General features: G+C 51.8%; 1 protein-coding gene across 1 annotated transcript in view; it reads right to left on the bottom strand.

The window, feature by feature from the left end:
* Positions 1 to 27,906, bottom strand: part of PTH1R (parathyroid hormone 1 receptor) — a gene marked incomplete at both ends in the record, with an annotated part of 75,631 nt that overhangs the window by 22,209 nt on the left and 25,516 nt on the right. Inside the window, 3 exons of the mRNA XM_082300462.1 lie at positions 7,797 to 7,915; positions 9,956 to 10,066; positions 20,883 to 20,988. Coding sequence (XP_082156588.1) covers positions 7,797 to 7,915; positions 9,956 to 10,066; positions 20,883 to 20,988 — 336 coding nt within the window. The remainder of the gene's footprint in view (positions 1 to 7,796; positions 7,916 to 9,955; positions 10,067 to 20,882; positions 20,989 to 27,906) is intronic.

The raw sequence follows: 27,906 nt of genomic DNA, 5'->3' as shown, positions 1-27,906 counted from the left end.
GACGCGCAGCTGAACTCAGGGATTCCTGGAAAGGGTTAAAATGCCTGCCCCTCATCCCAGCCTGTCCTGCCTTTCCCAGCCTGAAATTAGAAACAAATCCCAAAAAACCCAACCAATCCAGCATCTTTCTCCTCATTCCCTCCTCTCCCTCGCCCCGCCCACGGGGCTGCAATAACATCGGGAATGCTGGGCTCTGAATGACAGCTCTGATTGGGATTTGAGGCTTGGAACGCTGGCCTGGAATGCCAAACCTCAGCCCTATTACATCAGAATCCGCAGATTTGGGAATGTTTCTCTGCGGTTTGCACTGGAGGAGCGAAGCCCTTGCCAACATTAATTTACCGAGTGTGTCTGTGCGTATTTATGTGATATTTTTATAGATTTTTATAGATCTGTCTGTGGAGGCAGCGGGCCCCGAAAAGCCAAGAAGAGGAGATTTCAAAGCTTCCAGGGAAAAACAGCCTGGCGTGACTTTCCTGCTGCCAGGCTGGAATCCTCTTGGAGCTGGAGAACGTTTGCTTCCACAGTAAAAAATAAAATATCATAGTAATAATAATAATGATAATAATAAATCTCGCTCCAAGGTTGGAATTCTCAGTAATCCAGAAATCTGAGGCCTTAACAAAACATCCCTGAGCCCCATTCAGAAATTTCACCGGGAAGGTCCACATTCCCATGGGACAACACCACTGTTGTGGCGGGAATGGCCTCAGGAAGAGCCTCTGGATTGGCTGGCAGGAGGCTTTGGAAGGTTGATTGCTCTGATTGACCACAGGGCCTCTCTTTGAATGGAGGTCAAGCCCCAAGTGCCAAGACACAGAAAGCCTCTCCTGGTGTCCTCCCTGGAGAAGGAGGTGCCCCAAATCCTACCCGGAGTCTCTCTGGGAAGCTGTTGGGAAAGGTGATTTCTTGGATGGGGTGCTCAGATCCTTGGGGAAAGCCTTTGGAGCAAAAAATTGCTGTTCTCCACTTCTACTTCTTCCTCACTTGGAGCTCAGGACTGGTAATTCCCAGGAGGTTTTCCTCCCTGGATTTACCCAGGAGGGGAAAAAAATCTCCAAAGGAATTCCAGGTCTCCTGAGGGAGGTCCCAGCTCCATGAAAACCACAATGAAGAATGAGGAAAGGTCCCTCAGGCAGGAAAATATTGAGTCATCTGCCAGCTGCAACAACCCTCTCCATGGTCTGAGGAGCATCTTTAGGGAGCTGAGGTGGATGGGAAGTTAAATAATTCCCAGAAAACCACAAAGATCATGATGGCCAAGCCATGGACACAACCTGGAGCTCCATCACTCCAGGAAATTCCCACCTAAAGTCTCCTGGAAGTCCACCCTCAGGACGGACTGACCAACCCTGGTCATCCATTGCTGGAAGAGGCCAAACCTGGCCTTGCCATGAGATCCTGGTTTATACAGTGTGATAATTAAACTGACGTAATTTAATTTGATTTAATTATCATTTAATCAAAGTGTCCAAGGCTTTGAGCCACCTGGGCTGGTGGGAGGTGTCCCCGCCCATGGCACAGAGTTGGAACTGGAGGGACTTTAAGGTCTCTTCCAACCCCAACCTGTTCAGGATTCCATGATTCCATGAATTTGATTCCTGCAGGAACCCTCCACTCTTTCAACTGTTGCCACGCGTGCAAAAGGAAAAGGAAAACCAGACGGAGAAGGAGTTTTCTGGTGGCAAATCCCATCCTGAGTTCCCTGTATCCGATGTTTTCCTTTCCTCCTTTTTATTCCACTTTAGCAAGACACCAGCAACACTCAGGTTGTGAAGCTGGGAGGGATCCCGTGGTTTTTTGAGGAATGGGAAGGTTGGGATCAGCAGCACAGGAGGCTGGAAGGACCAATAAGGATTTTCCAGCTGGAATTTCTGCGAAGTTTCTCCAAGCTGCTGATTCAGATGTTGTTAAGGACACGCTTGGAATCAGGGGTTTGCTGCTTTGAGTGATAAACAAAGCTGGAAAATCTCTGCCCTTGCTTTCCTTGTCTGTTTTTCTTTAGAGGAGAAGGGAACGAAATAAAAAGTTCAATGGGATAAAAGGAAACGCTAAATGGGATATTGACAAAATGGGATATTCACAAAATGAGATATTCACCAAAGGCACGGAACAGGCACTGATTTCCAAAGCCTCAGGGAAACCCCTGAGTGTTGATGAGTTTTTCCTGCGGGGTTCGGTTCCCTTCATCCATAGAGATTCCAGGCTCTTAGATCCTCACGTGCTGGAGAGTGACTGGGATCAGCTCTCCCAAAAGACCCCCCAGTTTAGTCTCAGACACCCCCATTTACTCTCAGACACCCCCATTTAGACATGCATGTCCATAAAAATCAGCTTTAAGTTCCCTTCCAACCCAAACCATTCCAGGATTCTCGGATTCTATTTCCAGGAGCGCACCAGACCAAATCCATAGGCGTGGAATGAGGATGGCACCTCGGGGTTGATTGAAATTACGAACAAAACATCTCTCGGATCGTTTTTTTATTCCTCCGCAGACTTTAAAACCTCTGCCCGTGTCCTGCTGCAAATGCCTGACACTTTGCTGGCATTCCTTGGTGGAATTCGGGACAAAACAATCCAAACCCATTCCTGTGCCGTCACTTTGAGGCTCCACAAAGTTGTTTGCTTTTCCCAGGACCCCAGAGAGCTCCAGGATTGCTGCTTGGAACAATGGAGTTCAGATAAAGCAGCCCTGCAACACGCTGGGCCCTTCCCATTGTGTTCGGAAGGGGACGGATTCTCCAGGCCTCTCCGAATTCCCGGGAAGCCGTAAAATCCCCACGCTACAAACAAGCGGGAGCAGATGAAGACAGGATTGAGGTTGGATCTTAGGATGGCCCATCCTGCTGGTGGGTCCCAAGCTGAGCCAACCTCCCAAGTTGCTGGCTCCGACTCCCCTTTCCCAGGATTTCAGGAGATGGAGATCCCATTCACCCTTCAGCTCATCCTTGGAAATGGGATGGGTTTGACCTGCTTTAAAAATAGCTGTGTTTGGCGTCCCTGTGGTTTTGGGGGAGATGGGAATGAGGGAAATTCCTGGGGTTTGACCCAAACATGCCATTGCTGCTGCCAGTGTTGGAAAAGGTGACCGGAGAAAGGATCCTGCTGCTATTGGCTGGATGTGTGGAAGAGAAGGGATCCACTGTCAGTGGTTCCATGGGATTTGAGGAGAAACAGCCTAAAAAGCTGCCAGAGGTTCATCACTTGTCATTTGTGCCTCATTTTATCCAAAGATTGAGGAGCTCCAGGAACACAGGTCACCCTCACTCCTGGTTTTAAGGGAATTTAAGGAACAAAGGAGAACGTCCAGGCCTAAAGTCCTTTTAATTCTGCTCCCTGTCTCCTCCATGGCCAGGAAGGGATGCTGAGGGAAGAGGGTGGGAACAGAACAAATCCACAATAAATATGATGTGGAGCTGCTGGAGAGAGTCCAGAGGAATCCATGGAGCTGCTCCCAGGGCTGGAGCCCCTCTGCTCTGGAGCCAGGCTGGGACAGCTGGGAATGTTCCCCTGGAGAAGGGAAGGACACAGGGAGAGCTCCGAGCCCCTTGCAGGGCCTAAAGGGGCTCCAGGAGAGCTGCAGAGGGACTGGGGACAAGGATGGAGGGACAGGACACAGGGAATGGCTTTGAGCTGAAAGAAGTAGATTTAGATGAGATATTGGAAAGGAATTCCTGGCTGGGAGGGTGGGGCTGGACTGGAATGGAATTCCCAGAGCAGCTGTGGCTGCCCCTGGATCCCTGGCAGAGTCCAAGACCAGGTTGGATGGGCCTTGGAGCAGCCTGGGATGGTGGGAGGTGTCCCCATGCCATGAGGGACAAGATCACCCAGTGCCACCCCTGCCACGGGCAGGGACACCTCCCACTATCCCAGGCTGCTCCAAATCCCATCCAGCCTGGCCTTGGACACTTCCAGCCGATTGTTCACTCCTGTTTGACGTTATCTGGAAAGAATTTGAGGAGACACTTCCCTGGATCGCCTCATCCTACCTGGCTAAGGGAGGAATCAGTCTCCAGGGCTGTCCATTCCCATCCTCCAGTGGCGATTTTCCCTGAGGAAGCCGCCCAGGAGCCGTCCCTCCCCAGGCAGTTACGAGCTGTTAATTCTCTGGCCTCTGATGGCTTTAACACACTTTGCTCTTTGCAGAGAGCCCTTTCCGAGCTGCTCTGTGTGAAACAATCCCCATCTATTCGGGGCAGGACACCAACTTGCTCTGGGGCCCTCTGTTCGCCGCTTTGGCCTATCTTAAAATTACCCCAGCGTGGCTGAAATGGGAAAAGTCCCCACCTAAACAAACAGCCCTGGACAGAGCTGTGTGCAGCACGTGGTGTTTATTTAGGCGTGGATCTCTCCAGCTATCTATAGGTACAGGCCTATTTCCAGAGATAGCCAGCAAATCCATGTATTTATAGCCACAGACAGTTGGGTTTTCTTTTTTCTAAAAGCTTGGTTTCTTAAAATTCCCTCTGGTTCCATCTGCTCGGAGGCAGCCACGAGCCCCTGGCAAAGCGCTGGGTAAATGCAGCTGTTGGTGGTGACGCAGAGATGCTGCTCCCCAGGGAGGGAAATAATAATAGAAAACAATCTCTCGCTCAAGACAACGGCTCTCTGTGGCCAAATTCCCCCGTTCTGACATCTCTGGACATGTTTACTCCATGAAAAAAAAAAGAAATCAAAGGAAGGTTTATTAATCCCAGGGCTGCAGGGCCCCTCTGAAGTGTGACAAGAGGCCTCCCGTGCTCTCTGTGAGTAAAGTCATCACCACACTGAGGGAAAAAGGGCATTTTTCCCTTCCTCTTTTATTTCCAGAGTGGTTTTCAGACCCCAAGGCCCAAGTGACCTGCAGTGGATGCACTTTATTTGTCACCAGAATTCAGCCACCTCTGTGACAAAATCAGGGGACCCCGTGACAATCACAGGATCACTGAGGTGAGGGCAGGCCTGGGCTGAGGAAGAGACCTCTTGTAAATACAAGGCTAATAATAATAATAATAATAATATTAATATTGATATAAAGATTATTAAATAGATGTTCTTGAGAATCTACTCCATGAAAAAACAAAATCAAAGGAAGGTTTATTAATCCCAGGGCTGCAGGGCCCCTCTGAAGTGTGACAAGAGGCCTCCCGTGCTCTCTGTGAGTAAAGTCATCACCACACTGAGGGAAAAAGGGCATTTTTCCCTTCCTCTTTTATTTCCAGAGTGGTTTTCAGACCCCAAGGCCCAAGAGACCTGCAGTGGATGCACAGAGAGTGCTTCATTTGTCACAAAAATCCAGCCACCTCTGTGACAAAATCAGGGAACTCGGTGACAATCACAGGATCACTGAGGTGAGGGCAGGCCTGATGAAGAGACCTCTTGCAAACATAAAGTTAAGAATTATAATAAAAATTAATAAATAGATGTCCTTAAAAAGCATTTGTTGATCAAGATACGATTTCAAAGCGGGCAGAAACATCCATTTTTCCTGTGTTCTTTGCACGGGGTGAACACCACTTCAGCAAGACCAGCCTGGTAATTCTACCTGAACAGTGGTGATGATTTAATTTGTCTTAATATTAAATATTATTCCATTCACCTTTGTAGCTACAACAGCAAGTTCCTGGCTAAAGATGCATCAGCCTTGGGGGCGCAGGATAATGGGGATGGGTTATTAAAACAGCTCATTAAGGGAGAGCCCATGAGGAGCAGTAATTTTCCAAGAGGTTGATGCTAAAACTGAGGTGACACCTCCTGTAAATCTCTGTTGGGAAGTTCAGCCCCACTCAGGGGACACAGACAAAGTCAGGCACATCAACCCCACCACAGGAAATTCTGCTTTCAGCCTCTTTTTGTCACCCTGGAGGTGGAAATTCTCGATTTCTTCCTTGTGGTGGAAAAAAATGGGCAACTCTGTTCTTTTTTGTGCCCTTCCTCTACCAGTTCACCCTGAAAAATCCTAACTGTGGGAGGTGAAAAAGAAAGGATGTCCTTTCCCTAGGGGAAATCTTGCATCGTGGGACATCAGCTGGACAATTCCCACCCCAGGACACGGCTGAGGGTGGTGGGACAGAGGAGACAATTTCAGAGAAGTCAAAAGTTTGTGCATTGATCAAGATGCTCGACAACTCCAACACCTGCTCCAGGACCTTCCCAGAAAACTCTGGGGCTGAAAGAGTTCTTTCCACCCTGAACTGGGGCAAGTCCCACCAGACTGGTTCGGGAAGGGAACATCCTCCAGCCCTTTGCTGGAGTGGCTGGAGCAGCACCCCGTTCACTCAACCTTCTGTTCCTCGTCCACGTGAGAGGAAACACTCAGATCCTCAAAGAACTCATTCCCTCCTTTCCCTCATTTCCTTATTTTCCTAAACCACTTCATTCAAGAGTTGCTTCACTCCAGAGGAGAAAACAGCAACCAAAAATAATAATAATAGAAAAAAAAATTTTAAAAAAACCTCCCCTACCCTGTGGTTAGGTTTAAAATTAAGAACATTGTCCCGAAGGGCCTCTGGATCATCCTCACGGAAGCTGTGGTTAGATCCTTATCTCCAGCTGCCTGGGATCATCCTGCCTGCAGCTGATCAGTCCCTAATGCCATGTCCCGTATCCAAGGGGACTCTTCCAAGAACCACTGAAAAACCAGAGGGTTTGGGTGAATTCTTTGGGAAATACAGGCGCGCGTGGGTGGGAACGTCATTCCCTGTGGGACAAGGAGGTCACATCCTCCCAGGTGACACCAGGGACAGCTTTGCTGTCACCTTAGCACGGAATTCCTTCCAGGAGACTCCCAGCATTCCAGAGCCCCAGGCTGGCTCACAGGGAGGAGGGAAATTTCTGCCAGCTGCTGTTTTGCCACTTTCCTGAACTTTTGTGAAAATATGTCTCGTGGATATTATTTTGTCTGGGAGCACACCAGAGCCTCTCTATGTGCTTTGGATCCCTTTTCCAACTTTGGACTGGTGTCACTGTTTCCAAAATGTGTCTACACCAGAATTAATTCAAGATCATGGAATCCCACTCTGGTTGGGGTAGGAAGGGACCTTGAAACTCATCCCATTCCACCCCCTGCCATGGGCAGGGACACCTCCCACCGTCCCAGGCTGCTCCCAGCCCCAATGTCCAGCCTGGCCTTGGGCACTGCCAGGGATCCAGGGGCAGCCACAGCTGCTCTGGCAATTCCAGCCCAGCCCCTCCCCACCCTCCCAGCCAGCAATTCCCAATTCCCAATCTCCCATCCATCCCTGCCCTCTGGCACTGGGAAGCCATTCCCTGTGTCCTGTCCCTCCAGGCCTTGTCCCCAGTCCCTCTCCAGCTCTCCTGGAGCCCCTTTAGGCCCTGCAGGGGCTCTGAGCTCTCCCTGGAGCCTTCTCCTCTCCAGTCTGGACACTGCCAGCTCTCCCAGCCAGTTGCTCCTGGTTTGATTCCACAAGGGTTTGGACATCCCCTCCCACAGACAACCACACAAACATTGGAATTTTTGATAACAACCTGGCAGCGAAAGGATTTCCTGCTGTGGCAGAGGGAGCCTCAATGCCAAGGAACAACCTCCTACCACTTCTGAGCATCCCCGAGACCGCTCCCATTTTCCCCAAGATCTCTTTGGGAATGGGATCATGGCAGCTGCAGGAAACTTTTCTGCCTTTGAGGACAATTTTCCAATCAACTCATTGCCCATCAAAGCACGATGTGGCTTTGGCAAGCTCAGGAAGAGTTTCCAAGAGGAGGAAGATGAGCTGGAGCTCATCTGGGGTTTTAAAAGGGGTTAGCTGGGGATGAGGCCAGAAATTCCTGCTCCGTGCAGGAATGGGAATGCCTACCCTTTCCCTCGTCTCGTTGGTGAGGAACTTGGCGCATTCGCTGTAGTTGGCCCAGGTGCGGTTGTTGCCCGGGACCAGCTCCCAGCTCCCGTTCAGGTCACACCGGCGATAAGCGTGGCCTACGGAGAGAAAGGAGACACGGAATCAGCAGGGAAATGGGAGGAAATTCATCCCAGAGTGGATCCCTGGGGCCTCCTGCCTGCTTGGAAGCTCAGCTGCAAAAACCAACTTCCATCCCCATACCAATTGATCAATTTTATCCGTTTTTTAGCTGAGAAACACCATGGAGCCTTTAATAAGTTGATCTTGGGGTTTTGGGCTTTCTTAGGGTTTAAGTTCAGATGTTGGGTCCGCAAATCAAGGAGAGAAGCCTTGGTTTTCAGAATTATCAGAATTATTCAGAAATATCAGAATTATTCAGAATTATTCGGAATTGTTTTCAGAATTATCCTCAGAATTCCTTGCATCTCTCCCTATGGAAAAAAAGATAAAAGAAGGGTGGTCTATATTATTTTGCTCTTCGTTTCCAGGCTCAGGTGATGTCCAGGGGTATTTTTTTTACCCCTGCCCTCCTCATGGAGATGGAGAAGGAAGGGAGAGCAAGGTTTCATCCTTGGATTTGGCTGGTAGAGGAGAATATCCCTGTTCAGATATCCGTGTGGGAATTGTGGCATCAGGTGTGCGTTAAAAGCCCCTCACAGAAAACAGGGATTAATCCATGGATCCTGGGACTAGAGGGAGAGCTGATAGGGAGTGTGAGGAAACATGGAGAGGGATTTTTACTCTGGGCTGGAGGGATGGGACCCAGGGAATGGCTTCCCAGTGCCAGAGGGCAGGGCTGGATGGGAGATTGGGAATTGGGAATTGCTGGCTGGGAGGGTGGGCAGGGGCTGGGCTGGAATTGCCAGAGCAGCTGTGGCTGCCCCTGGATCCCTGGCAGTGCCCAAGGCCAGGCTGGACATTGGGGCTGGGAGCAGCCTGGGACAGTGGGAGGTGTCCCTGCCCCTGGCAGGGGGTTGGAATGGGATGAGTTTTAAGGTCCTTTCCAACCCAACCTATTCCAGGATTCTCTGATTCCATCATCTAAGGGTCTCCATCGGACTCCCACACTCCCTGATTTACCCAGTGGATATCAGTGAAGTGAGGAATCCAAGCCATGTTGGAATATGGAGGAAAAAAAAGGGATGGATTGCACTAAGGGAGGTTTAGGTTGGATATTGGGAAAATTCCTTCCTGGAAAGGGCTGTCCAGCCCTGGCACAGCTGCCCAGGGCAGGGGTGGAGCCCCCGTTCCTGGAGGGATTTACCAGCCCTGTGGATGTGGGGGACATGGTCAGGGGTGGCCTTGGCAGTGCTGGGGGGTCAATGGACTGATCTTGGAGGGCTTTTCCACCCTAAATAATTCCAGGATTCTCTGACTCCTTGTTCCTCCTGGCCTTTGAGGTGAAGAACGAGAGGTCACCAGCCAGGAGTGAATCCCAGTTCCCAGTCCCTTATGGAATAGTCGGGACCGACTGTGAGCGGCCAGGATGCCTGGGAATGTCCTTCCTTGCTTTCTGAAAGCCCCAGCAGTGCTCTGCTCTGAGCAGAGAGTCTGAATTCCCTCCTTTTTCCCTCCTTGGGTGCTTGGAACATTCACTGAGGGGCCGAGTGTGCTCCGATCGATCGCTTCTGAAAACACCCTCAGACTTCCCGGCATCACCAGTGAGCCAAGAAATGCGGAGCTTGAGGGAAAGGGAGATAAGGAGGAATTCCCACATTCTGCTCCCAGACTCCCACCAGGGCTCTGCACACAGAATTAACAGAGCCCTGAGGAGGGGAATTAAAACTGGAAGAATATTTTGGGGTTCTACTGCTACACAGAGCTTGTGGGATCCAATCAATCGAGATTTGGAAATCTCTGGGATTCACAACCTGTCGTAAGCAGGTAGCTGGTGCTTAGAACGTCCCAGTCTGTGTGGGAAATGTGTCGTTATTTCAGCTCAAACGGAGCTTTTCTTCCATTAGCAATAAACGACGGCCGCTCCTTCCCTTCCTCTTCCCTGGTTTTACTCCTGCTCGGAAGGGAGGCACCGTGTGAGAAGAAAGGGACGATGAAGGGAATTTTGGATTTCCTGGCTGTCAGGAGTGTCCTGCGCCGGCCCTGGGGACCACACCCACCTTTGTGGTTGAAGTCGTAGATGTACTCGGGGCATGGCATGGCCACCACCTTGCCGGGCACGCCCTCGGGCCAGCACACGATGCCATCCCACTCCGGAAGGCAGAAGCCATCTGTGGGAGAGAACAGGGACAAAGAGGAGTCACTGCAGCTGCAGAGGTGACACCGAGGTCCCCCCGTCTGGAGAGGGCCCTCCGTGAAGAAGCCAACGCTGGCATTCCATTGGAGAAAGCAGTCCTGAGAATCATTGCCAATTCCTTCTTAGTATTTGGCTCCAGAAGGTGCAAATTATCCCAAGTTTTGTTCCACAAGAACAAACTGTGTCCGGCTCTGGGTCCAACAGCACCAGGACCTGGAGCTGCTGGAGAGAGTCCAGAGGAATCCATGGAGCTGCTCCCAGGGCTGGAGCCCCTCTGCTCTGGAGCCAGGCTGGGACAGCTGGGAATGTTCCCCTGGAGAAGGGAAGGACACAGGGAGAGCTCAGAGCCCCTTGCAGGGCCTAAAGGGGCTCCAGGAGAGCTGCAGAGGGACTGGGGACAAGGCCTGGAGGGACAGGACACAGGGAATGGCTTTGAGCTGAAAGAAGTAGATTTAGATGAGATATTGGGAAGGAATTGCTGGCTGGGAGGGTGGGCAGGGGCTGGAATGGAATTGCCAGAGCAGCTGGGGCTGCCCCTGGATCCCTGGCAGTGCCCAAGGCCAGGCTGGACATTGGGGCTGGGAGCAGCCTGGGACAGTGGGAGGTGTCCCTGCCCATGGCAGGGGGTTGGAATGGGATGATCTCCCCACATCCAGGACCTGCTCTTGCCCTCGCTGAATTCCAGAAGTTTCCTTTCTGCCCATCTCCCCAACCTGTCCAGGTCCCTCCAAAGGCCTCCGCAATCCCCCAAGGCATCACTTGCTCCCAGCTCTGTGTCCTCAGGGAACCCCTCGGCTTTCGGCTGGATAACTGCACCCAGCCATAAAATTCCAGCTGCAGTGGAATAGTGGGAGTGAAATGCTAAGAGTGGTGGATCTGCCCCAAATCTGCTCCCAGAGCTGTGTCTGCCCTCAGCCAGGAGCTTATCAAGTGTCGGACACAGGAGTTACCTGGGAATCCAAAGGAACAGGAACCACCTGCCTTATCCACAAAAAACTCCTCTAGGAACTAAATCCAAAGCAGGGCCAAGATCTCCACGTATCCCATGAAAATCAAAGCTTCAAACCACCCAGGAATCCACCCTTCCTCACCAATGCACTTTCCCAAGATTAAAGGAAAACTGGGAATGCTTTAAAGCCCTTTGGCTGCTCCAGGGTCGGAGCCGACACCGGTTTATTCAGCTTGGTGGGTTTTAGGACATGACAAACACTGAAAATCTCATTCAGCAGCTGATTTCTTATCTCTAATTTCGTGTGGAAGAAAAGGACCCAACAATTCCCAGCCTTTCTTCAGAACGTCAAGCCGGAGTGAGGGGAAGGAGCTAAAATTCCTCCACATCCACGTGATAAAAAAGAGGGGAAAAAAATATTGCATTTTCTCTGCCTGAAGTCCCGTTAGGAGAAGAAAAATACTGCATTTCCCATTCATGGAAACTGGGAAAACCCTTCCCTCTGACTCGTTATTTGCAGGATAACTTACACTGGGAAAAAAGGGTTTATCTTTCGGTTCTCTGGAAGGTACAAAAGACAAAGGGAAAAAAAATTAAACCAACTAACACAGGGCCCCACAAAATTTGGCTCAGAACAAAATGTTGATGTCCTTGAGGTCTTTTCTGCAGACAAGAAAGTAAATAAAGATTTAATGGAGCCCTCAAAGTGCTCTTGCTTAAAATAAAACCAGTTCTTATGGCAAAATAAATCAATTTGGGTAAACATTAAAGGAAGCACAGTGGAGAAACAACTCTGAGGGAAAAATATTCCTCCAAAAGTGCTCCGAAATGAGAGAAAATCGCCCACTTTTCCAAAATCTTCATGATTTCCCAAGGGCAATTTCACTTTTAAGAGGTTTCATTTTGTATCACACCGAAATCTTCGGCCAGAAAATAAGAATTTTATCATTTTGTGGTGGGTGCATCCTCCTCGTGCTGGAAACGTGGAAAACTGGTAACAGACCCTGCAATTATTTATTTTTGGGTACTTTGAGCCGCCCAAAATCATCCCAGAAAGCTGAAGGGAACACTGGTGGGACACCTCTGGAATGCTGCTTTGTGTGGGGACAATCTGGGGAGCCGAGAGCTGCCCTAGAAATATCTTAAAGGATGAGTTTTGCATTTAAAACTCTCCCTCTGCGTGGGAATGATTCGTGAAAGGATTCGGTCTCTGGAACTGAGCCATTAAAGCTGATAAGAATCCCGCGGGACTCAAAATTCAGGAAGTGTCCGAGCTTCCCAACAAAAGCATCCGTCGCTGTTACCAACACCTGAACCACGCCAGAGAAATCTCCTCCCCCTCTTCTCCATCTCCGCATCATCTCCGGCCTCTCTCTCCCCGCTCCTTGCTTGGAAAAGCCATTCCAGGTGAATTTGGAGGAGGGATAAAACATCTCAGTGATCGTTTCCTTCCCGGAATTGCCCGGTGATGGATGAGTTAAAGGAAGGGCAGGTGGATATTTGGGAGCTGCTACCTGGAAACCCCCCTAAAAGTCAGGATAACACAGCTGTTTCCTGGAAATTCTGGGAGCCATGGGGGTAGGAGAGAGGATTTGGGTCAGGAGCAGGGATTACAGGTAGGGAAACCTGGTGAGGAACATCCACAGGTCAAGCCAGGTGCCTCTGGAGCTCCTGGAATGATTTGAGGAGCTCCTACCCTGACTGAAGCACTTGGAAAACGTCTTTCAAATGGAAATACGGACTGATGTCAGGAGCAGCCACACTTTGGGATTGTTGGATCCACATTCCTGGGGTTTAACACAGCCAAAAGCTGTTTGTCCCCTCAGTGTCCCAGAGACGATCCCCTCCATCCGCCTCTTCCTCCTATCCTGAATCCTTCCAATCCTCCTATCCCAAAACCCTCCATCCTCCTGTCCTATCCCGAATCCCTCCGTTCCTCCCATCTACGGAGACCTCCTGGGAGGACAAGGAGGGATGCATTTAAACCACAGGAGGGTTCATTCCAACAAATTCCAAGGAAGAAATTTTTTATAATGAGGGTGGTGAAGCACTGGAACAGCTTTTCCAGAGAATTTGTGGATGCCCCATCCCTGGAAGTGTCCAAGGCCAGCTTGGAGCAACCTGGGACAGAGGGCGCTCTCCCTGCCCTTGGAATGGGGTGGGACTGGATAATCTCTAAGGCTCCTCCCAAGCCCAACCATTCCATGAATCTCTGATAAAACAGGAAGGGAAAAGCCCATCTATCCCATTGTGCTGGAATCCAAACAAGCCATTCCCTTCTGTTTGTTTGCTCAAAGATCTCCTCCAAACATTTTTTTCCTTAATTTATAAAAACATGCACAGTAATCACAACTTGGCCTCTCCCTTTGTTTTCCTTTTCTCCCGGTCATTTCTCCAAGGAGATCCACAATGAATTCCAAGAAGAAAACTGAAAACGGGGCAAGTTTGGCCCGTTAAAAATAAGCCAGTTCCTCCTGAGACACTGGTAACAATATTCCAGAGCACGGAGAATTCCAAAGGATCCAATTCTTTGGAAAAGCCGATGGAAAAGCTCTTGGAATTTTGGTGAAAATGAGTTTGAGGGTTCCACTGTGCTGTTTGGATCGATCCAGGTGGTTCAGGACAGGGAACTGGAAAAGTCAACCATTGCTTTCCTTGGAAGAAATAGTAGGATTCACAGATAATGGAAGTCCAAAGGAATCCATAAACTCTAAAGAAAACAAGGAAATCTCACACATATCCCACATCCCAAAGTGTTTTGGGAGTGTATCCGTCGCCCAGGCAATGCCAGAGGGATGATCCTTTTTATCCCTGAGGGATTTGCCTGTGGGTGAAGCTCCTCCAAATTCAGAGCTGCGTATCTCCCGGATGGGGACAGGGAAAGCGGGAATGGCACTGGAATTCCTCATGTTTTGAGGACATCATCGACCACTTCAGTGCTGCAGAAATGAGCCTTGAAGGGAAACATGGGATCCTTGCAGGATCCTCCTGGCTCTTGTCCACCAGGACATCTCTTGGATCTCTCCTTCACCCTTGAAGGTTGGAATCTCAGGGCATGGAAGTTGCAGTCATTCCAACATGGGAACAAGCAGAAGCTCTCTTGGATGACATTCCTGAAGAAATGAGTCCTGAAGGGAAGCATGGCATCCCTCCAGGATCCCATTGGCTCCTGTCCCAGGCTCAGGGACAGCTCCTCATCCACCAGGACATCTCTTGCATCTCTCCTTCCCCCTTGAAGGCTGGGATCTCAGGGAATGGAATTTGCTGTCATTCCAAGACGGGAGCAAGCAAAAACTCTCTTGGATGTCACTGCTACAAGATTTCCCTTTGGAAGGCAGGAAGGCCAATCCCAGAATCCTTTGGAAGGAGCTGTCCCAAATGCCTCCCTCATTTTGCTCCTTGTTTTCATTCCCCCCCCCCCCCCCCCCCAGCCAAGCCAGAATTCCAGAGGTTGCTTTGGTGGAAGAGAGAAAAGAAGGAGCAAATTTGGGATAACCCCCTCAGGGTGCACGGAGAGTTTTTCCCTCCTTCCCACTCCTATCCCATCCCCCTTTTCCCTTCCTTTCCTGCTCCTTTCCTTCCCCCCTAGCCTCAATTCCCATTTCAGCCGGAATGGGACACTTTGCATGTGGAGAACACGTTCAAACCATCTGCGAGGCTCCTTGGCAGCTGCACAAATGCAAACACGGGCTCGAGGTGTTTATCCAGGGGCACGGAATATAAATCAGCCCGGCTCATTCCGGCACCTGGGAGACCACAGTTGGAATACGCTGTGTGATTGTGGTCACTCCATTACGGGAAGGACATTTGGGGCATTGGAAGCAGGCGGGGAGGAATGACCAAAAAAAATGAGGCAGCATTTTGGGATAGGAAGGGGGAGGAATCGTTTTGGGATGGGAAGAGGGGGGAAATCTTTTTGGGATAGGAAAGGGGAGGAATCGTTTTGGGATAGGAAGGGGGAGGAATGGGGCCTTGGAGGGGCAGGGATTGAGTTCGGGGGTTTGCAGATGGATTTCAAACCTGGCTGTGAGGGCAGGGGGTGGATGAGGGGCTGCATTTGGGGACGTATGGATCTGTAGGGGGTGTGGCTGGAGGAAGGGGTGAGGGTTACGGTTGTTTGGATAGTATGGAAGGAGGTGATCCAACAGAATCAGGCTGGAAGGGACCACAGTGGGCACCTGGTGCCACCTCCCTGCTCCAGCAGGGCCATCCCAGAGCTCAGGGCACGGGATTGCATCCTGACAGCTCTGGAATATCCCCGTGAGGAGACCCCACAGCCCCTCTGGTCTCTGCTCGGGGCCGGGCCCTGCCCAGGGCAGCAGTTCTGCCTCCTGTGCAGGTGGAACTCCCTGCGATCAGGCCCTGCCCGGTGCTCTGGTGCCGCTGCTGGGCCCCGGAGCAGAGCCCGGGCCCTGCCCTGAGCCCTCCCTGCAGCCAGGGACACCCAGGGCTGAGGGCCCCTCTCAGCTGGGGCTCCTCTCGAGGCTGAGCAGCCCCGGCTCCCTCAGCCTGTCCTGATTCCATCCTAAAAGCTCTCCTCATCCATGATTCCATGCTCGAAGCTCTCCTGGTCCACGCTGACCCCCCCAGTTGGTGTCCACTGGAGCAGTGACAGCTTTTCCAGGACAAAACTGTGCTGGGAATACATTCACAAGGGATGGTTTGGGGTTTTTGTGGAATTTGGGGCACATCTGCACTGTTGATCCACAAGGCCAGGGAGATGCTCCAAGCCCTTCCTCATCTCCACTGGACCCACTCCTGAAGTTCCACGGCCATGGATGGAGGCAGCTTCTGCCCATCACCGCTCAAAGGCCTTTGCTGGTCTTCACCCCGGTGTTTATTGGGAGAACACCCCTTCCACGCTCAGCCCCGGAGGCCCTGGGCATTGGAGGGGACACGGGGGCCAGGAGCTGTTCCAAGTCACACCCTGTCTCGGCTCAGCCCAGTCACAAGGCCAGAAGTGTCACCAGACAATTCCTGGCATGACCCAGCTCCAGAGGCACCTTCCTGACCTCACCAGCTGGTTCCAGACACTGCCCATCCCCCCCCCCCCCCCCCCCCAGCCCTGCATTCCCAACCCAGGAGCAGAAACACAACCTCCCCCATCCCATCGGAACCCCCCGACCTGCCACTGCTGGCACATCCCATTCTTTCCTCATTCCAGCACATCCAGTCCTTCCAAAGCCCTCCAGCCTCCCTCGGAGAGGGGGTAATATCACTCATACCAATTAAAATAAGGTCAATAATTAGCATTAGAGTTCAGCCACCCTTTGGAGTGTTTCCCACCCTTTCCCTGTGTTCCTTCACAAATCTAAACCATGGACCAGCTGTGCCTCTCATAATTCCCAAGATCCATTCCTCCCATGTGTTCCAAGACCTATTTGTCTGCTCTGTGGATATTCCTCAATAGGACTGGGAATTCTTGGCCCATAAAACTTTGCGGGTAGAGGCCACATCCCATTTTCAGCTCCTTCAAGTCCATCATGGTTCATATCCATGCCTCTGAACTCCCTCACACTCCAGAGGAACACTCTGGTCTGTGATTCCATCCTGAAAGCTCTCCTGGTCCATAATTCCATCCTAAAAGCTCTCCTGATCCATGATTCCATCCTCAAAGCTCTCCTGATCCATGATTCCATCCTAAAAGCTCTCCTGGTCCATGATTCCATCCTGAAAGCTCTCCTGGTCCATAATTCCATCCTAAAAGCTCTCCTGGTCCATGATTCCATCCTGAAAGCTCTCCTGGTCCATGATTCCATGCTCAGAGCTCTCCTGGTCCATGTTGACCCCCTGGTTGGTGTCCACTGGAGCAGTGACAGCTTTTCCAGGACAAAACTGTGCTGGGAATACATTCACAAGGGATGGTTTGGGGTTTTTGTGGAATTTGGGGCACATCTGCACTGTTGAGCCACAAGGATTGAGAACAGAAACTGGGAGAAGATGGAAATAGCTGGAGAGAATATGGATTTATAGAGGGCTGGGGTGTTTGGGGCTCTGGATGCCTTTGTCTCCATTAATTTCTGAGGTTCCTGAGGCTCCTCCCAGCCTCTGGAAGCTCCTGGCATCAGGGAATGGTGCTGGAGCCTCTGGAGAGTAAACCAGGAGCAGAGTTTGGGGTTCCTCAGGCCCAGGGAGAGCCTGGAATCGGGTCTAGGTCCTTTAGGGACAATGAAGCCAAACTGGGATGCACAACCCAGGTAAACAGACCCAGATTCCCAACTAAAAATAACACCTTTCCTGGGAAAATAAGTTCATTTGTTAAAAAAACAACCCAGTTTGGAGCTGCAACACCTCGGGCTCAGAGAAAGAGTTGCCCATGGCCTTTGCTAATGACAGGGTTGTGCAAAAATCCCGCTTCTTTCCCCACAAAACGTCCCATCTCCTTTTCCAAACCAGGGAAAGACAAGCTTTTAATTCATGGATTAAAAAAAAAAAAATCAGGCCTGATGGCTCCGGGCTGGGAATTTCACTTCATCCCTTTCCAGGTTTAACTTTGGGGTGGCATCAGCTGCCCACCAGGGCTGGGATGGAATATTTGTGTAGGGAGAAGAGAAATGTTCGGGTTTCCTGTTCTTTCCCAAAGGCTTTCATCTGGAGACTAAATTTAAGGGAAAAAAGGGGAGGGGAAAGAAAAGAGAAAAGGAGGAAACCAAATGCTTGTGGGGGAAGGGGTTTGGGGTTTTTTTGGTTTCAATTTTTGGGTCTCCAGCCCTCAGTGCCTCAGCCAAAGGTGGAGATGACGCACGAATCCTGACGGGGCTCTTTGGAAGCTCCTGGAGCGGCTCAGGCTCCGCTGCTCACGGCACAGATCCACGTGGGAGCCACATGGATCAGGAGCCAGGGCTCAGGGACACCTGGGAGGTGGCCAGAGGATCCCTGTGAGCCATCCCAGGAGGAGAGCAGGGAGCTCATCCTCCCGTAAAGCAGAATTTTAACCTTTCTAGAGAGGAAAAAAAGGAAATTTGGAGCTTGTACAAGTAAACAGCGGCTGAAGAAAGTTCGGAATTTTAGAGGGTTTTAACCTTTTTGCCCCCTAAGACTTTGGAATATCAGCCCTGCCAGCTAGGACATGTTCCCACTCTCCGGAATGGGGTCAAAGACTCTTTTCCTATGACCCCAGCGGTGAGGAGTTTCCCTGGAGAGATCCCCCGCGAGTCCCAAGTTGCTCCTTGTCGCCTTGGGTCAGGAATTTTAAGTAGGAACTTTCTCCTTTCCCAAACATCCGACACCCCCGGGCTGGCAGCAGGGTTGGGCCTGGATTGGAGCTGCTCCAGGATGATCCCAGAGGGATTCTGGCTCTGCAGGCAGATCCCTTCCAGCAGAGCTGAACACAGATCTTTTCCCTCACCACAAACTCCTTAAGAAAAGCTGGAGAAATCCCACCCTTGGATAACTGTGGGATGCGTTTTCCTTAGGATCTCCCCAAATTTCTGCCTCATCATGGGCCTGTCCTTTTTCCTTCTTTGGAATGACAAACCCAGCGTGGATTTGACCATGGAAAACCAGTGGAAAAACCGCCCAGGATTTATTTTGCTCCAAACCAACCCTACTTTGCCTCATGCACTTTTCCTTTTAAATCCTGTCTGCAAATAGGAGCTGGAGCGTCATAACTGGGGAGATCGTTGTCCTTCCCTGGTTTTTCCTTGGGATCTGCAGTGAGGGAAGAGGTAGCAGGATGAGATCCTCCCTCTGGATGAGGAGGCCACGGATCTGCGTGTCCCTGATCCCAAAACAGACACTGCGTCCCAATTTCCGGATTATCCAAGGAGGAAAGGGCTGGACCCAACCACTTTCCGTGTGTCCAAGGACATCTGAAATCCCAAAATCTGTGGATGGCAGCTCCTCTGGAAAGTGGGAAGGACTTCTCCAAATTGGAAAACCCTCTGTTGGGACCACAAACTCCCTAGACCATCTCAGGGACAGTCTGGGTTCCCTGCCTTGTTTGGAAATTCCTAGGGGGAATTTCTGGGCTGCCAAATCCTAAAAAGACATTCCTTGGGAAAGGTTGAGGGGGAATTCATTCTGCCTTCGGATAAGTGCCGATTAATTTGATCTAATTCCCCTCTGCTAATGAAGGTTTGAAGTCTCTAAAACCTTGGAATCCAGGTGATTCCTCCTCTTGGACCATTTGGGATTGGATTTGCTGTAGGGGATGGAGCAGGGAGCCTGAGGAGCTCAGAGCAGCTTTTTCCAGAGGCAGGAGTTGTGTCCATGGGATTAAACCACCACGGGTTGGAATTTTTCTCTTCCAGCCCCAGAGCCAGGTCTCACACCAGCACCAAATCCCTGGGATTTGCTTCCTTTGCTCTGTCCACAGGGAATGAGCCCAAAAGCCAGCTGTCAATCACATCCCTATCCCTGCCCACCGTGAAGGGGGATCGATCCAAATGCTGCCTCAAAGCTGGAAAAGGGGCGCTGGAGCAGGCCCAGGTGGGCAGGGAGACAGCAGCAGGAAATGCCTTCGCACATGTGCTCATTAACGAGGTGTTAATTGGGCACGGGGTGAGGGGACGGAGGAGCCGCAGAGGATGTGGCTTGAGGTTTTCTGATGGAAAACAGGAGGCTTGGAATCAAAGGAAAGCTGGGATTTCACAGCCCCTTGCTGGCCTTTCCAAAGGCACCAGGTGGCAAAGCTGGATTTGGGGACAATTCCCTCTGTCTCCCGGTTTTCCCACAGCACTCCCTGAGGGAAGAGAGAGCTGAGCTACAGGAACATTGTGGGTTGTCCCGGTTTTCCGTGGGTTGTCCCGTTTTCCCAGGAAATCGAGGGAAGTGGGATGGGACACCCATCCTGAGGGGTGCAGGGTCCCTCAGCTCTCCAGGAACGAACATTTGGGAATGTGAGGAAAGGAGCTGGCGGGGGGTGAGGACTTTGCTCCCTGCATGAGAGAGTTCCCTCCTTCCTCCTCCCTCCAGCCCCACAGCTGGGAAGGATTTTCCAGCCCAAAATAGAAAGGAAGGGGAAGGAAGAGGCTCAGCTGAGCTTGGGCCCTTCCGAGGAGAGAGAGCATGGAAGGAGAAAGGTCTTGGAGCAATGTTTTGTTTCCCTTATCACTGCTGCAAAGGAATTTTGGGATTTGGAATTGTGGCTCTCCTCTGGAACAAGTCCAGAGGATCCCACGGAGCTGCTCCCAGGGCTGGAGCCCCTCTGGAGCCAAGATGGGAGAGCTGGGAATGTTCCCCTGGAGAAGGGAAGGACACAGGGAGAGCTCCGAGCCCCTTGCAGGGCCTAAAGGGGCTCCAGGAGAGCTGGAGAGGGACTGGGGACAAGGCCTGGAGGGACAGGACCCAGGGAATGGCTTCCCAGTGCCAGAGGGCAGGGATGGATGGGAGACTGGGAATTGGGAATTGCTGGCTGGGAGGGTGGGCAGGGGCTGGGCTGGAATTGCCAGAGCAGCTGGGGCTGCCCCTGGATCCCTGGGAATGCCCAAGGCCAGGCTGGACATTGGGGCTGGGAGCAGCCTGGGATAGTGGGAGGTGTCCCTGCCCATGGAATGGGATCTTTAAGGTCCCTTCCATCCCAAACCATTCTGGAATTCTGTGATCCCAAGAAAGCTGGTGGTTGATGCTCTCTCCTGCGAGATCAGGGCTGTAACTCCACAACTTCCTCATCCTCCTGAACCCTCGGCATTTGGAATCCTGGAGCTGAACAAGTCTGGGACAACTTCGCTTTCCAACCCCTCGCGCTGAAACCTCCTCTCCATGGCCTATCCTGAAAAACCAACGCTTTGGGATCCTCCAGCTGCCTCCCTGCTCCGAGCTGTGCGAGTGGGGCTGAGGGAAGGGCTGGGGGTGGAGCAGGGATGGATCCAGCTCCAGCCCGGAATTTGGGAACACTCACCGTGCACCTTGGGCACCTTGGCTTTGAGGTGGCGCTCGCACTTGGCCTTGGCCTTCAGCAGGAGGAAGATCTGCTCCTCCTTGGTGATGACATCGTCGGCATCCACCTGCAAGGAGGGGACAGAGAGGTGAAATTCCAGTTCCAAACCCTCCTGTGCATCCATGATTTCCTCAGCCTCGCCCTGGGAATCCCGGTTTGCTCTGCGGTTGTGTCCCAAGGAGCTCTGTGGAATTATCATCCATGGATGTGGCAATGGAAGCACGGGCTGGGAGTGCTCCTGTCGCACACATTCGCACGTGGAAGCGGGAATTCTGGGATGGAGCATCCCAGATTGCAGGGATGAGGCTGCACTGGGGAAATTCTGGGATGGAGCACCCCGGATTGCAGGGATGAGGCTGCACTGGGGAAATTCTGGGATGGAGCACCCCGGATTGCAGGGATGAGGCTGCACTGGGGAAATTCTGGGATGGAGCACCCCGGATTGCAGGGATGAGGCTGCACTGGGGAAATTCTGGGATGGAGCACCCCGGATTGCAGGGATGAGGCTGATAATCCAGGAGGAAAACATTCCTAGTAACTAATTTATGTCAAGGACTCCTCTCCTCTTAGGAATTACAACCTCCCTTGCTGCTTCCTCCTCGGCATGGAGGTTCCATCCACAGGCATCAGGCTCCATAAATTCCTGCCTGAATCCCAGGAATGTGTGGAGGGGCCTGCCCCAGGCAGGGCTGGGAGCTGACAGCGTCTCCCACCCTCTGCTCCAGGGAGAGCTCCGAGCCCCTTGCAGGGCCCAAAGGGGCTCCAGGAGAGCTGCAGAGGGACTGGGGACAAGGGCTGGAGGGACAGGAGCCAGGGAATGGCTTCCCAGTGCCAGAGGGCAGGGATGGATGGGAGATTGGGAATTGGGAATTGCTGGCTGGGAGGGTGGGGAGGGGCTGGGCTGGAATTGCCAGAGCAGCTGTGGCTGCCCCTGGATCGCTGGAAGTGCCCAAGGCCAGGCTGGACATTGGGGCTGGAGCAGCCTGGGACAGTGGGAGGTGTCCCTGCCCATGGCAGAGTGGGAATGGGATGATCCTTTGGATCCCTTCCAACCCAACCCAGCTATTCCATGATTTCCCTGCACTCCCCAAGCCATCCCTATCCCGAACCCAGGTTCCTTCCCTCCTTTCAAGCTCATTCCCTTTGCCAAGCCGGTAACAGGAACCAGCTGAGGGCCAATTAACTCCCAACAAAAACTCCCTCCGAAAGACATAACGAGGGTTAATGAATCCCAGCTCCCAAATAAACCGGGATGCGAGTTCCCAGCGGGCTCCCAGGGAGAGGAACGGGGGGCAATGGACTCGCAGCTGTGGAGTTCAATCTGATAAGGGGCTGGGAGTCAAACAGGAGTTGGGTTTTCGTGTCCTTGGAACAAATCCAGGCTCGAAACCCTTCACACGCGGGAGTCGCTTCCAAACCGCGTCCACGTTAATGGGAACAGCTCCAGCCCTTCCCAGATGTTTGGCCTGTCCGCATTTAAGGCACCATCCCTCGTTTCAGCTTGGATTGGGAACAGAAAAGCTCGGGGTCAGCTCCTGCTGGCGTTCGGATCCGTACAAAGCCGGAGCGATTCCGCCAAAGCTGGAGGAGTTAGGATGGATTTAGAGGGATGGGACCTCAGGAATTCCGAGCGATTCATCCCAAGCACGCTCAGCCCTCGGCTCCCCTGGCTGTGCTTGGAGGGATGCACAGAAAACCCATTTCAGTTCCCAGAAATAAAAGGGAAAGATCTCCAAGTGCTGGGCCTGGAGCTGGGCAGGGGCAGAGCTCCGAGCTCAGCTCAGGTTTAATTTCCTAAACCTGCCTGATCCTTAAAAAATAATCCACCAAAACCAACCCCACATTCCCTCCTCTCCTCCCAAAAAATGGTCTAAAGGATAAAAAAATCCATTTAGGGCCTGACTTTGTGAGTTTCCCCTCGGCCAAAGGGGTTGAAATGTGAACGTGAATAAGTTTATAAATGTATGGATTAAAACAGAGATTTTCACTAAATCCTGGGATTTGAAGACATCAGTTCTCAAAAGCTGTTAGGAAAACGACAGAATGGTGCTGGATAAATCCCATTAAACATCCAGGCTGGGAGCTGGGGGTCTGGAATTTGTCATTCCCTCTGTCCCAACTCCTCGTGGGGACATCTCAGTGCCTCCATGGGGCTGAAAGATCCCCAGGGACTGAGGATTATCCAGCCCTGGAATCCTCAGATTTGGGATCAAGGGACAGCAGGTGGGACAGCACAAACACCCAGAGCTGGAAAACCCGGAGCACCTCTGGATCTTCCAGCTGCTGGAGGAATTTTAATTCCCTGAGACCACATTTTCCTGATTTTCCTCGGATTTTCCTGCCCTGGATCTCCTGATTGGAAGGCAGCGCTTCCCTGTTCCTCCTCCCAGCCTGGCTGTCCAAGGTTAAAGGAATCCACGGGAATGTTTTCCTCACGATGCCTTCCTGATCCAAGGCACATTTGGCTCTGGCTGGGCAAAGCTTTCCCTTGGAAAAACAATCCCAACACCTGATCCCAAAACATGCCGAGGGGCGGCCTTGCTAAAACCATTAGGAATCGTTTGTGCCGATCTTTGGGAATCTGGAGATTCCCAGGCACCAAAAGAAGTGGCTTCACCTCCAGGAGTGCCCTTCAGTGGGGCTGAAGGATTTGGGAATGAGTGGGAAGTGCTGGGAGTGAAGCAGCCGCTGCTTTGGGGGGGATCTGGATCCCTTGGGATGGGAGGAAAACAGGGATGGAGGTGCCAGGATGAGACGTCCATAGGATACGGAGAAAGGAGGGAAAATTATCCCTAATTTGCAGGATTTTAGACTCAAAAAGAACAAGGACTAAAAAAAAATCCCAACAAATCCCACCAGGAGATCCAAACCAGGATCAGACAAATGAGCAAAGCCCAAATCCAGCAGGAGCTGGGAAAATCCGGACTCTGGATGCACATTCCAGGGCCAGGAATGTCCTAAACTGCTGCTGAGCCCTCAAGTGTCACCTCCTGGAACTGGGCTAGGATGGAAAATTGGCCCAAAAGGGATAATTTCATCAATATCCATGAATTTCCTCTCTTTTTAAGGCCACAGACCCCCTGTGCCACGCTGAGAATCCCAAAATCCACATTAATATCCAGGATTTCCTCCAGTCCAGCATCGTTCATTCCAAGAATTCCCTGCACTTGGTGCTCAGGACAATGAAAAAGGAAATAAAAGGAATTTTTCATCCCAGTGAATCCCAGAGCCAAAAACTCCCCAAGATTCCCATCTTTAACATTTCCCATTCCACTGATTTTTTTTCCAATTCCCACAAGCCTTCACCTTTTTATCCCCCCAAAAAATCTCTCATCCTGAAGAACACCTTTAACCAAGAGAAAGGAATAAATATAAGGATCTATTTTTCCCAATACTCCCTGCCTTGAGAGAAAACTGGGAATATCCAGGATGGGATTCACCAAGCTGAGCTATTCCCTCAGAGCTCCTCTTACAGTCTCTACCTGCCCAGAGCAGCTGGAATTTATTCCATCCTCAAACCAACACCTGGAATAAATCGGATCAGCCTTTTTGGGTTTTTTTTTTTTCCCATTAATTGGCCACTCAGGAGCCCTGGAAGGATTTTTGAGGAGGAGTTTTTGCCGATGGGAATTGTGGGAGCAAGAGGAGCATCCAAGGGAAGGCAGAAACTGTCCCAGACATGTCCAGCTCCCAAATCCAGCTGGTTTGGAGGAAGAGGTCGAGGTTATCCTGTCCCTGCAGACTTAATCTATCTAAAAATCCCTCTAAAAGCTGCCAGCAAATCCCTTTAAATCAGCTTTCCCTAAATTTCCTCTGCAGAAATTCCTGTGCTGAGCTTCTTGGCGTTCAGTTTTTCCAAGGAATAGCTTTATCCCGAGGGATGCGGGAGCCCGGGGGCTCCACAGGCACAGCTTTTCCCTTCATTCCTGCAATTCCACCCCAGAGCACCTGGAAGGGATGGAGGCTCCTCCCTGCGCTTCCCAGTTTTCCAATCAAATCCCACCTGCTCCTCTTGCTCAATCATCCCCTCCCCTCTTCCCAGTGCTGGGTTTTGCTGGAAAATAAAAGTTCCTCTTGGGGAAAAGATCTGGGAATGTTGCTTTTCCCTCCGTGTCCGGAGAAAGCAGAAATGCCAAAGGGAAGGGGACACAACAACTTTATCCCGAGGCTGTAAAATCCTTTTGGATCCCTTTTTCCTCCCTTTCCTTGCCCCTCCAGAGCCCGCGGGGTAGGATGAGGATGTCCTCTGGAATTTCCATTCCCTGGCCGATGTCCCAGCCACGAGAGCAAACCCCAAACGTCCCCGGTGAGGTCCCGTTCATCCTCGTTTATGGGCCCCATTTTCGGGAAGAGCGAGGTCCTTTCTGTGCCGCTTCCCTGGCAGCAGCTCAAAAAGCAGCTCCAGGCAAACGGATTTGTTGGGATTGAGGGCAAGGACTGCCGGGATCTGCTGGGAGAGCACCGGGTAATGGCTGGGAAAGTGAAAGGGAAAATGATTCTGGAATGGTTTGGGATGGAATGGACCTTAAGGATCATCCCATTCCAACCCCTGGGCAGGGACATTTTCCACCATCCCAGGGTGCTCCAAGCCCTGTCCAGCCTGGCCTTGGACACTTCCAAGGATTGAGAATCCACAATTTGCAGTCAGCACCAGCCATTTATCCAGGAGAACTGAGATTTACGGGGCCTTTCCAGGAACAGGAATTTAGGGAGAACATTTGTCTCTCCCAAAGGATTTCCCACTTTCCACCCCTGGGGCAAACGAGGTGGGACCCAAGAGCTGAGCTATGGAAAAATCAACTTCCCAGCAAGGAGAGAATTCCCAGAACTTCCTATCAGGCTGCCTGGACAGGGATGTCCTTCCCAGGGATCGGAGCATGGAGCTGGTGCAGAGGGATCAGCAGGGATCGGAATTCTGTTCCTGGATCACAAACAACACCCCTCGCATTCTGCGCTCCAGGAATGATTAATCCCAAGCCAAATGTCTCCGATATTCCCATGAATCCCATCCTGTTCTCCCCTCTGGTCTGGAGAAGGCCTGGCCTAGCTGGAGACATCCCCACTTCTCCATAACTTCCATGAAACGAGCCAAGCCTAACTCAGCTACGCTCGAGATCAAGGACTAGACCTAGACCAAGGCAGGATTAAATTTAAGCTGGACAAGCGGATCTGTGAGAAATTCTGAGAAATTTGGGATTGCTCCCGGTGCTTCCATGGCAGCTGAAGGTAATTCCTGACTCCCGTGGCTTGGAGACTCCAGCTTTCCCATGGGCAAATTATCCAAAGGTTCTACTGAATTCCCAAAACAGCTGCTCCGGATCATGCTGGAATTGATTCCATTTTTCCCCTTTTTTTTTTTTCCATTTCCCTGGTTTTTCCTCCTTCCAAAACACCAACTCCTCACCTTCCAGCAGCCCTGACCAGGAATCAACACAGGATTGCTCCGTGGCCTCAGGCAGCTCAGGAATTTGGGGAGAGAGGCAAAATCTTGGCACAACTTCCCTGCTGCAGCTCGGAGTCCTAGGATACCACAAACCCTTCAGGTCAGGATAACCTGCTCCTTTCCCTGGAGCATTTGCTCCAACATCCAGCTGCACCCTCATCCCAGCAATTCCCTTGTCCAGAGGCACAGACCTGGAGCAGCCCTCCCTTCTTCCCTCCCATCCAGAGAAATCTAGCTGGAAGCAAAACTCCCCCTTCCCATCCTTGATGGCCCTAAAGGGGCTCGGGGGATGCTCCCGAGATATTTCTGCCGGAATGGTCAATCCCACATCCCTCCCCGCTGCCCCAGCAGGGATTTGGGATTGACTCCTGCCAGCCCACGGCTGCTGGTGGGATTGGACCGCAGGGAGACGCGGAATCCGTGCCCTGGGAATGCTGTGCCAAGGCCGTGGAGCACTGTGGGCTCCAGGCCACATTCCCCCTGCTCCGTGTGTGCCAGAAGCCACGGCCGGGAGCGGGGAAACCCCAGAGAGCTCCCAGTGCCAACAGCTGCTCCCTCGGGATCATCCTCGGATCATCGGCGTGGGACATGCTGGGCAGCACGGCCAGGACTGAGGGCACGGCCCAGGAGACACCGGGGACAGCAGGCACACATTCCAGCATGGATTGGGCAGGGAATTGTCCCTCAGGATGGGAGCTGCCGTGGTGGGGGCGGGGCTGTGCCCATCCGTTGACACCAATGAGCTCCATATCCCGGAAATTTGGCTGTCGGGGCAGGAAAAGAAGGATTTGGGGTGGGAGGGGGCACCTCCAGGCCTGGATGTCACCCAGGCAAGGCTGGTGTCATACGGGCGGTTCCCTGGCCAAGGTCGGGAAGGATCCCATTTATGGATCTTATCCAGGGCAGGAATCCCAGCCACGTGCAGGGAATCCCGTTTGGGAAAGGTGCTGCGGGTTCGTGTTGGAGAATCCAAACATCCGGCACCAGCATGGAATGGTTTGGGTCGGAAGGGACCTTATGGATCATCCAGTGCCACCTCAGGGACAATTCCCACTAGTCCAGGATGCTCCAAGCCCCGTCCAACCTGGCCTTGGCCACTTCCTGTCTCTTCAGATTCCCAGCCTGACTCCAGCTCCTGGTTTCCATCCCTCTCTTGGAACAACAGATGCCTCAGTCTGGTCAATCCCTGAAGGTTTCTTATTTTTGCCTCCCTGTTGGATTTGCTTGGAAAATCCCCTGGATGTTTCCCTGTGAGACTCAAGGCTGCAGGTGGTGACGCCTTTGCTCCATGAGTCAGCGCTCTCCCGATCCATCAGGGACCCAAATTCCAGGGCACGCTGCTGTCCCAGACTATCCATAAACACAAGGAAAGCCAGCTGAGACAGATGTCCATGGAAAGCATGGAATAAGGGAGCGGGGTGAGGGAGATTACCAGAGGAAATAACACATCCTACTGCTGAATCATGGAATCAGGGAATGGTTTGTGTTGGAAAGGACCTGAAGGATCATCCAACATCACCCCATTCCGTGGGCAGGGACACC

This window comes from Coloeus monedula, assembly GCF_965178545.1.
Source record: "Coloeus monedula genome assembly, chromosome: 1".
Lineage (NCBI taxonomy): Eukaryota > Metazoa > Chordata > Aves > Passeriformes > Corvidae > Coloeus > Coloeus monedula.
The sequence above is the reverse complement of the archived record's forward strand: the minus strand, read 5'-3'. Positions and strand labels throughout refer to the sequence as shown.